Source organism: Pseudochaenichthys georgianus, chromosome 11 (genome assembly GCF_902827115.2).
Source record: "Pseudochaenichthys georgianus chromosome 11, fPseGeo1.2, whole genome shotgun sequence".
NCBI lineage: Eukaryota > Metazoa > Chordata > Actinopteri > Perciformes > Channichthyidae > Pseudochaenichthys > Pseudochaenichthys georgianus.
The window spans coordinates 21,354,757-21,365,409 of record NC_047513.1 but is presented as its reverse complement, the minus strand read 5'-3'; the positions used below and the strand labels follow the sequence as shown (position 1 = coordinate 21,365,409).

General features: G+C 40.5%; 1 protein-coding gene across 1 annotated transcript; it reads left to right on the top strand.

The window, feature by feature from the left end:
* Positions 1-192: 192 nt before the first annotated feature.
* On the top strand, positions 193-10,394 carry rp9 (RP9 pre-mRNA splicing factor). Its single transcript, XM_034095227.2, has 6 exons — positions 193-497; positions 718-748; positions 860-989; positions 6,434-6,525; positions 6,985-7,046; positions 9,484-10,394. The coding sequence occupies exons 1-6, from the start codon at positions 352-354 to the stop codon at positions 9,707-9,709; spliced, it is 687 nt and encodes a 228-aa protein (XP_033951118.1). The 5' UTR covers positions 193-351; the 3' UTR covers positions 9,710-10,394.
* Positions 10,395-10,653: the final 259 nt, after the last annotated feature.

The following is a 10,653-nucleotide window of genomic DNA, read 5'->3' as shown; positions in this document are numbered from 1 at the left end:
GTCTGAAAAAAACTAAAAAAGTGGAAAGATAACCCACAAGTACCTAAAGTTTTTTTTGACGAAAGTAATAATAACATGTTTTTAAAAAATGTGTCGCAATGAAATAAACTTGAGTTTTTCTAGAGGGAAACGCCATTTTTACCACAGCAGTACTCTACGTGTCCTGCAGGTGGCGCTGGACTTTAACAAACCGGCCTGCTGCACAGGAAGTCGGACAGCAGCAGAGAAATGTCTGCTGGTTAGCCGCTGTTAGCACGCTGCTCGATGTCTCTCACTGTGTAGCTGACAAACTATCGTTTAATGCAGCATCATTTATAAGTAAATGATTGTTCGGGGGTCTATATCAGGGCAATGTCGGACAAAAAGCGAAGAAGAGAGAAGGAGGACCGACGAGAGCACAAGAGACACAAGTCATCCAAACAGGATTTGGAGAAACTCAAAACACACACGAAAAAACTCACCCAAGAAGTGAAACAACTGAAACACCTTGAGACGTTGTGAGTAAGATTACTGAGAGCTTTTCTGCTTCAGGGTCCAAACTTATGCATGAATTATAAATGCAATTGATAAGTTATCTGTTGTAGCTCATCCATAATAATGTACTCTTACGCTCTTCCGGTTAATGTTTGGTTGTACTTGTGGTATCTTGTTATGGAAAAGACAGCTGAGCTTGAAATAGTCTGCAAGAATAACATCAGTATTATCTTCTTCATGCAGCTATGAGAAGCCTCCACCAGGACTCATAAAGGTAACGTTACATTTAGTAATGAAGCTTTAAAGAAAAATAGCTGTTGGGATTTTACACATTTTGTTATCATTTACTCAAAGAAATGCCCAAAGGTGAAAGTTACTGTTGCAGGAGCACGAGGACAAACCAGAGGACTGTATTCCTGCTGAACCCGGAAATGAAGCAGCCAGGAGCTTCCTGGCCCACGCGCCCACCAGGGGGCTGTGGATGCCCCTGGGGAGGGAGGTGAAGGTGATGCAGTGTGAGTACACGTAGCACTCATTCACTGATAACTGAAGTTTGCTTTGAGAGAGATATATATGCACTGTTTGTTGTTTTTAGGGATGCATCAGTTGCACGGTTCTTAACCGACAACAACGTTTAGAACAACAATTATGGCCAGTTCTGTGTTTTTCTTTATTTCTGCAAGGGAAATACAAATACATCTTTATTATTAAAAAATGAGAACTGTAAGCTCTTCATGAAACCACTTTGAATAAGAAATACACTTTACAAAACCTTCTTTAGCTTGCGATTCAATAACCTACACATCAAGAAGATTTTAAGTAACATTGAGTGTTGGAATCTCTTGTTGTCTGTGATAATCTACTATTGCCTGTCATTTATTCATGAAAGACATATTTAATAGCAACAAATTACCATTCATTCAATTAAATTGTTAAATTATAACATACAGACTGATGACAATTTACATTAGTCTTTTGAGCTTTTTAAACATCTCATCCTATAATTCCTATCCGACGGTGTTGTTGGTTGAACGTTTTTGATCACAGTTTAAATAATAACTTGTTTCATCTTAAATGTTGTTCTTGAGCTCAAGAAAGAGTTGCTGCTCACAGGTCCAAACATGCACTCACATTCATAAAATTAGGATGAAAACTCTCTTTAAAGCTCTTAACCTATGTTGACAGATTCCCTCATATTGGCTTAAGAAGTACCAGCAGCACCTAAAGTGTATGAACTGTAGGTGGGAGCAAACATCTATCATGTGTGTGGCAGTGGTTTTGATGGCGGAAAAATGTAACCACAAGAGCTTGTCAATTAACACCACGCCTTTTGTTTGTCTATTGCGACATATTAATACTGGTGTTGGTGGAGATTACCTTCTGACAAAGACTTTTCTGCAGAATCGGTCGCTCTGCTTAATCCTTTGAGAAAATGTTTGAATAAGTCATTTGGCTTAAAGGGATAGAGAGACGCCGCTTTGAATGATATGGACGTGAACAAAGTAAACACATTTTAAACTACTTTAGAGGATAAACAGATACTTTGTGTGATCTCACTTTAAGACTCAAGTTATTCATAACAGCTACACTGCCACTTATAGTGTTGAACATTCAAACAGTGTGAGATTTTGACACAAACTCTTGTTTTCAGTGAAGATTTCTGATTAGTTTGAGGAGGTTCCTCTTTTATAATGATGCATACATGTCAAGTACATGAGCAGGGCAATTTTGAGTGTGTGACTCCTTTTCCTAACCCTAAATACATGTTTTTCTCTTGGCCCATGGAGGAAAGAAACTACAGTTAATAACATCTTAACTCAAGGTTAACTTAATATCTTTCGTTCTTAGCTTTAACTGCAAATCTTAGTTTTCTTAGTAGACAGTTTCCTCTATTCCTTGAGTTTGTTCAGTTGTCATCAAATATAGGCTTTTAGTCGTGTGATAACATGATCAAAAGACGTGTTCAATGGCATTAAAACGAGAAAAAACGCGGCTGAATCGGTTGATCCATAGGTTGTTAATGTATCTGTGGCTTTGAAGCAATTGTTTATAATCCATAATTCCATTTGTATGTAAAAATCGGAGCACAACAGTTAGCTGCTAATGGTAGCCACCAGAGTGTATGCAGCTTCCGGTTTTGGCTCCGTGTCACTTTCACTCCTTATTTGGTAATGTGTGTGTGTTATACTGCACTGGACTGCCGCATAGCCAAGACCGGAAGCAGCAGCCACTCTGGTGGCTACCATTAGCAGCTAACTTTTGTTCTGCGATTTTTACATAAAAATGGAATTATGGATTATAAATGAAATAATTTGTTTATACAGAGACGTTAAAAACCTATAGATTAACCGATTCAGCTGCGTTTTCTCGTTTTAATGCCATTGAACGCGTCTTTTGATCAGATTGACAGCTATGGTGAGACATCTCCCCTAGAAGCTACGTAAAGGTACGTGTTGTGATGTCTGTGTTTGCTTCCCCTGTCCGAGTTCGGATCACTCAGTGATGATACTATATACCTAAATAATCTGTGGAACCTCAGCTTTAATCGGATATCTTGTATGTGCAGCTACGATAAGTAATAAGGGTACTTTTATCTTTAGTTCTGTGCCAAAGTGCGTTAGCATTTTTCGCTCAGGGGTCATTTAGATGCTTCTTATGAGACTTGTGTTTTGTTTTGGTAAAAATGGTTTGTATCGTCAGTAGGGTTGGGTATCGTTTGAATTTCCACGATTCCGATTCCGATTCTACTTTTCGATTCCGGTTCTTAACGGTTCTCGATTCCGATTCTTTGAGGGGCAGGGTAAAAAAATGATACATGCTTCTTCCACCAAAAAAATTACATTTATTCGAGAAACTTTTACACAGGTTAGTTTAAAGTAATATTCACATTAATCAGTCTGTTTATATTCACTGCTATGTAACTGTAACCTGAGAACCACTGAAGCTACAACAGTGCAACAGTCCAACTTTTAAAAACAGTTCTTGTTGAGAAAAACAAGCATATCTGCCTTCTCAGGCATACCGGGAAGAAATGTTTGAACATTTTGAAGTAAAATGCTTCAATCTGGTGCACACGCAGAATTACTAGAGACTAGATCTAGGGGGTACAACTCTAAACACCCATATGAAAAAGATCGGTTTACATTTTAATAATTAAATAACAAATAGCCTACATGTAACGCATTTTATTTTTGTTGTTCATTCATATCTTATTTTACTATTTTATTTATGCATATTTTTTATCTCTCCAGTTTAAACGATATGTCTGGTTTACTGTCCTATAGTATACATTGGAATGATTTCAAACCTGTTTTATCCCAATAATTTTAAAAGAGTGCCTTGGAAATATGTGTTTACATAAATTGTGATCAAAACGTTTGAGACCCACTGAGATAACTTAGACTAAAGTGAACTATCTAAACACTCAGAGTCCTTTACCTCACTGAGCTGTAGTTATCAGCCTCTCAGTCTGACTGGAGAGGACTCTCCTCCACATCATTGTAGAAACATCTTCTTCTTATATCCGTCAGAGCAGCTAGCACCAGATGCTAATAACAACAGCGCCCTCCCTTTCTCCCTAGCTCACTCGCACTCTGGCTGTGAGCTGCGGTTGCCAGATAAGCCAACATCCCCCATTTTAATCACTTGCAGCGCCCATCGTACAGGGCAAATGAAACGTGTAGCCGGGGTGAAAAGGGTGTTACATTTACTTAATTATGAATGTTGTTACATCAAGGCCGAAAATTAGGATGAGCACCAACGGTCAAAACATTTTTTTTTTCTCCCAGAGCTGGCAGCGCAGCGCCTCCACAGATCTGGCGCCCTAGGCGAACATCTATAACGCCAGTGCGACGGGCCGGCCCTGGTCTCAGGTTACACTGTAGGAAATGTCCCGCCCCGCTGCAGTCATGCAGTAGGCTACGGAGAGCGGCGAGAAACATTTCCTCAGGAATCGAAAAGCGGAACCGAAATTCACATTTCTAAATGATGCCGTTGGAATCGAAATGTTGGAACCGGTTCCGAACCGGAACCGGTTCTCGGTACCCAACCCTAATCGTCAGTTAGCTAAGATTATTTCCGTTAATCTGGTATAACACATTAATAGGTTCTTAAATATTAAGATCCCCTAAAAAAAAGTAAAGTACCCGCCGGGACTTTGGGGCTTAACAGGTTAAAAAAAAACGCAATATATACCGCGGGGGGGGGGGGGGGGGGGGGAAATCGCAATGTCAGTTTTTTTCAATATCGTGCAGCACTACCCGGCGGTGTGTTTGGGATTATTGTCATGCTGAAAGACCCAGCCACGTTTCATCTTCAATGCCCTTGCTGATGGAAGGAGGTTGTCACTCAAAATCTCACGATACATGGCCCCATTCATTCTTTCCTTTACACGGATCAGTCGTCCTGGTCCCTCTGCAGAAAAACAGCCCCAAAGCATGATGTTTCCACCCCCATGTTTCACAGTAGGTATGGTGTTCTTTGGATGCAACTCGGCATTCTTTCTCCTCCAAACACGTCTAGTTGAGTTTTTACCAACAAGTTCTATTTTGGTTTCATCTGACCATATGACATTCTCCCAATCCTCTTCTGGATCATCTGAATGCTCTCTAGCAAACTTCAGACGGGCCTGCACATGTACTGGCTTAAGCAGGGGGACACGTCTGGCACTGCAGGATTTGAGTCCCTGGCGGCGTAGTGTGTTACTGATGGTAGCCTTTGTTACTTTGGTCCCAGCTCTCTGCAGGTCATTGACTAGGTCCCCCCGTGTGGTTCTGGGATTTTTGCTCACGGTTCTTGTGATCATTTTGACCCCACGGGGTGAGATCTTGCGTGGAGTCCCAAATCGAGGGAGATTATCAGTGGTCTTGTATGTCTTCCATTTTCTAATAATTGCTCCCACAGTTGATTTCTTCACACCAAGCTGCTTACCTATTGCAGATTCAGTCTTCCCAGCCTGGTGCAGGTCTACAATTTTGTTTCTGGTGTCCTTTGACAGCCCTTTGGTCTTGGCCATAGTGGAGTGTGACTGTTTGAGGTTGTGGACAGGTGTCTTTTATACTGATAACGAGTAACCGGTGCCATTAATACAGTTAACGAGTGGAGGACAGAGGAGGCTCTTAAAGAAGAAGTTACAGGTCTGTGAGAGCCAGAAATCTTGTTTGTTTGTAGGTGACCAAATACTTATTTTACCGAGGAATTTACCAATTAATTCATTAAAAATTCTACAATGTGAGTTCCTGGATTCTTTCCCCCCATTCTGTCTCTCATAGTTGACGTGTACCTAGGATGAAAATGACAGGCCTCTCATCTTATTAAGTGGGAGAACTTGCACAATTGGTGGCTGACTAAATACTTTGTTGCCCCACTGTATATGACAATGAAAGAGGTCCTAAAATGTTCATATTTGAATTTTGTGCCTCTACTGTGACATGTCTACATGCTCTAATGTTCAAAAAGGTCTTTATTTTTCTCATACTGCCTGTGCTGCAGCACCTCTTTTCACCCTCTGTCTGAAACCAGAGCCATGTCTGCTCTGATTGGTTAGCTCGCTGGCTCTATTATGATTGGTCAAACACCTAGAGATCCTGCCTATCTATCACATACACTGTGTAATGCTATGTTATGGAAGTAAACAAAGGAGTCCAATAGAGGTGTATCAGTCACGGTGGGGGGAGTGTGTGGGAGAGACACTCCCTGTCAAAGGAACTATGGGATGTTAGCCTTTGTCGAGCATTTACATGCACAAAACCATCATGGAAAACCCCAAAAAGCATAACAGTGCCCCTTTAAGCATACTCTGATGGGATTGTGACTTTGGGTATATAAGGTAAGATTATGTTCCTAAGGTAAAGAATGTACTTTCATGCCGATATTGAATCTATAATATTGCAGAGTTGTACCTGTCACGTCTGTCCAACTGTCCCACTATTAACTCTCAGATGCGTTTCCTTTGCTGCAGGTTGGAGATGCAAGCGTTACGGACACAGGACAGGAGATAAGGAGTGTCCGTTCTTCATCAAAGGAAACCAGAAACTCGAGCAGTTCAGAGTGGTGAGTTTGTGAACTGCATATTAACTTGAGTTATTTATGGAAGAAATGGTCCACGGACAAAGAATGTAGGTTGGGTTGTTGTAGGTTAAGGAGCTGTGACGGCGACAAGCGTCTGAGAGCTGAGGTAACAACAGATTTGGGCCGTATTTAGTTTACACTGAGGAAACATGTGGGCAGCAGACTCCTTCCCACTGCTGGTTCCAATAGGCCTGTTTAGCATGATCTGCTGCAGGAACACACAGCCTCTCTAACCATTACCATAAATGCAACTGTGTCATATTTTCATGCCTCGCGTTGTCACGGTGAGGTTTTTAAAATTGCTGACATAACACTAAATCCAGTACAATGTATGAAATGTGTTGAGGGGAAATTGAATGGACTAAATGTGAATACATAGCAACTGTTATTGTAAGTATGTGTGTTTTCTTTAAAGTGACAGATTGCATTTTGGTGTTTTAGGCTCATGAAGATCCAATGTACGACCTCATTCGGGAAAACAAAAGGAACGAAAAAGAAACCAGGTACATGCACTCATCTTTTGAATCATGAAGGTTGCTCACATCATTTGCTCTAATTTCCATAATTAAGAGTCAGATTTGTTTTAACGGACAGACAAGATGTTTTCGGCTGCTCTGACAGTTGGATCACACACTTGAGAACTTGCAGGTTTTAGTTTTTTTCAACTGTTGTACCACAGCAGAGTGGCACAATCTCAGCTGACCTGGAAATCCTCTCATGGTGGCTGGTTCTCTGCCGGTTCCTAGCAAATAGTGTTTGACACCAGGGTGTTTGCACACACGCTTGCAAGTGTGTGTGTTTTTGCATGCATTACAAAAAGGTTATTTAAAGGTCAGTGGCGTTGTGCAGTCTGGGTAGCGTGTGTATGCTGCAGTAATTATGGCGTCTTCTTTGGAAAAATACTGAAAGTCCAGCTTGCTTTTCCAATTGCATGAACTGTATTTTGCCGTAAGTTCTCCTCAGAAAATGTAATGATGCATCTACTTAAGTGTTTTCTTGCAATTTTTCAAGGTCGAAAACATTTTGTATTTTACTCTTTACACTTGTTTTTGTTTTTTTATCCTTCCCAAAGTGACTTGTTTTTGCATTGATGATATCATCTCTACTACTTAACTACAATTATTTATATTTTTATTTTATCTGCGGTGCACACTCTTAATCAAAAATAATCAAACACATAACGAGATGTCAAGGAGCCACAGGAAGACAACAAAGCCAATATATATTTAAAGTATTTTTTATGGGTAAATGCAGCCTGTTGCTTTAGTGTAAAGATGTGTTATTGTAATGTGAATTTGATGCCTGACTGAAATGCTTAGTCTCTAATAAAATCAGTGCTGACAGTTTGGATACATAAATCCACAGTACTGGAGCTGAGGAGAAGGGACTTCTTTTATAGTTTAGCTATAGGCTATGAAGTGCTTTAATGATGGAGATGGAGTTCACTTTGAGACCTAGAGGTAAACTACCAAGAGAAGCATAACACGAAGTGCTCAGATGATCCTGCTGCTCTGAGAGATCAACATAATGAGCTCTGATGGGCACTTCTCACGAGCATGCCACCCTTTTCTCAGAGAAACCCTTTGATGGCTGAATAGTTAACAGTTTCTCAATGTCCTCATGACTTTCACATTTCTGATGTCATCATAGGGCTGCTCGATTATGGCAAAAATCATAACCACGATTATTTTGGTCAATAATTGATACCACGATTATTAAATACGATTATTCATTGACTTTGAAAACATCCATTTATTGAACTTTAAAACAAATAATAATTTGAACAGTCTCTTTTTAACTGTTGATTACCCTGAATGTATATTTCAACTGAAAAACCAATACAAAAATTAATTAAATAAATGATACATTTAAAGGTGGGGTAGGTAATTTTGGAGAAACCAGCTCGAGTGCGCTAGAATTTGAAAGCCGGAAAAATCTGCCACTTCCTTACAGAGCCCCTCCTCCAACACACACGAACGCGCACATGACCAATGAGGGCACGAGATAAGTTTGTGCACAGATGGAAGGCTGACAGGCAGGTAGGCCATCCAGTTATTTTAGCCGGGCCGGCTCAGATGATTGGTCGTGCTTTTTACAGCGCCACAGATGACATTTCTGTATGGATTTTTTGTCAAAGCACTTCAGATATTCATTGCTATCGGGATGTTAAGAGCATTCCATGGAATATAACAAAAAGTGTATCTCGAGCCGGTTTCTCAGACTTACCTACCCCACCTTTAAATAAATAATATCAAAATAATAAATACCAATAAACAAGATCAACAAATATTTTGGAGCGCACTTCCACAAGCTACTAAACATATATAAATATGATAAATAAAAATAAATTAGACTAAAATAATTCGATCAAATATGTTCTAGTGCACTGTCACAACCGAGCAAAGCAAAATAATCATTGTTTTCAATTATGTTGTTTTTGTAGTTGTGGCAGGCGAAAATCGTAATTGCGATTAAAATACGATTAATTGCACAGCCCTATGTCATCATGTGCCAGCTCACCTCTCTGAGCTGATTAAGGGGCAGGTCCTCCAGTGGCCTTTCAATGCTGTACTTTTCTCCATTCAGCTAAACAGTGAGACTCTTTCTAACGTATTGTGTGATGTGTTGATGTTCTCAAACTTTTTAAGCTGTTGACAAGAAGCACATTTTTGAGCAACTCTGATATTGACTTCTCTCCTTGCTGGACAAATGTTAGCAGAATTATAGCTTCAGTTAAGCATAATTTAATATGGCACAGAAGTTACTGTCACTGGGAATATGTTACACTGGTAGACACTTGGCTGACAATCCGTAAATGCTGGTACTAGGATGCCTTGCTGAAGGACACTTTAGAGGCTTGCCAACATCTGAGTCTGCATCACAGTTGAGTTTCTCTCTCTGTATTTAAATCTCATCTCCTCCTGCCTTTCCTGTTTCTAGGATCCAGCAGCTGCAGCAGATGCTTCAGGACAGCACTTCCTCCAATTCAGACAGCTCCTCTTCCTCATCCTCCTCCTCCTCCTCCTCATCCTCCTCCTCATCAGACAAACACCGCAGCAAGAAGAGAAAAAAGGGGAAGGACAAAAAGAAAAAAGACAAGAAGAAGAGTAAAAAGAAACAGAAGCAGAAGTCGTCCAAAACCAGTGACTCTTCAGATTCAGATTGAGTGTTTGGAACAGGCTTGTTTACTTGTACGCTGTGTGCTTTAAACATAGAGCATGGGTGAAGTAGCTGCTATGGTAGATCTTACGTAGTAGTGAAGTTTTCCGCACTCTGAAGACGTTTCTAAGCCTTTTCTAAGTCCACTGTGCATGACTTCCCCAGGATGACGACTCGCATTATACCTCCTCTCCGACGGATGGTGCAGCACGGGGTCATACGGCACAGCTGCTTAAGGAAGTGTGTGCAGCGTGTGCCACGGTATGTGTGTCAAAAAGCATTAGCTGCATGGGTAATTAATCTTAAGTGATATGAAATGAGCCCGCTGGTGTACGAGATAATGTTCTTCTATCTACGGTGTCCGCAGATTCAGTGTGTTATTAAGAGATTGTATTTTCCACCATATTTTTGTATCCCTGCCATCTCCCTGGTATTAAATACTTTGATTGTAGAGTGTGCTAAACACCGGGGTGGAAAAAAAGTCTAAATGAAACGTTGGAGTACAGCTAGGATTTGTCTTCCACGCAAGCCAGAATGTTTGAATGCTTGTTACTGTACAGAAATATCTGAAATGATTTGTGGTTGGAATATGCTCATTAATGTGCTCTAAAGAAAACCACAGCGATGGGAAAAGAATGTATGTGAATGTGCTCCCTTATTCTGAGAATAAAGATGGCTCTCTCTCCCTCAAATGTTTACTCCGCTCCAGGCTTAAGAAAAACAAACATGTTAACCATTTTGGCCTTGAATGAATGTGAAAGAGTCTTTCATATTTACGGTGATCTTTTGAGGACAGTGCAGCGAAACTCCACACGGCGAAGTCTGATCATTAAAAGTGCACAGCGTAGTCCTGCCGTGACCTTCCTCAGAAAAGAAAAGTTCATTTACAAGAGGCGAAGAACATTTGTCTTTAGATCTTGTCCTGCTCGCAGACTGAGGATACTTCAGAGG

Coding starts and splice junctions, on each gene's coding strand:
- rp9 (XM_034095227.2), top strand. CDS start 352: ATGTCGGACAAAAAGCGAAGAAGAGAGAAGGAGGACCGACGAGAGCAC. Junction 990..6,433: donor GGAGGTGAAGGTGATGCAGT/GTGAGTACACGT, acceptor CCTTTGCTGCAG/GTTGGAGATGCAAGCGTTAC. Junction 6,526..6,984: donor AACTCGAGCAGTTCAGAGTG/GTGAGTTTGTGA, acceptor TTGGTGTTTTAG/GCTCATGAAGATCCAATGTA.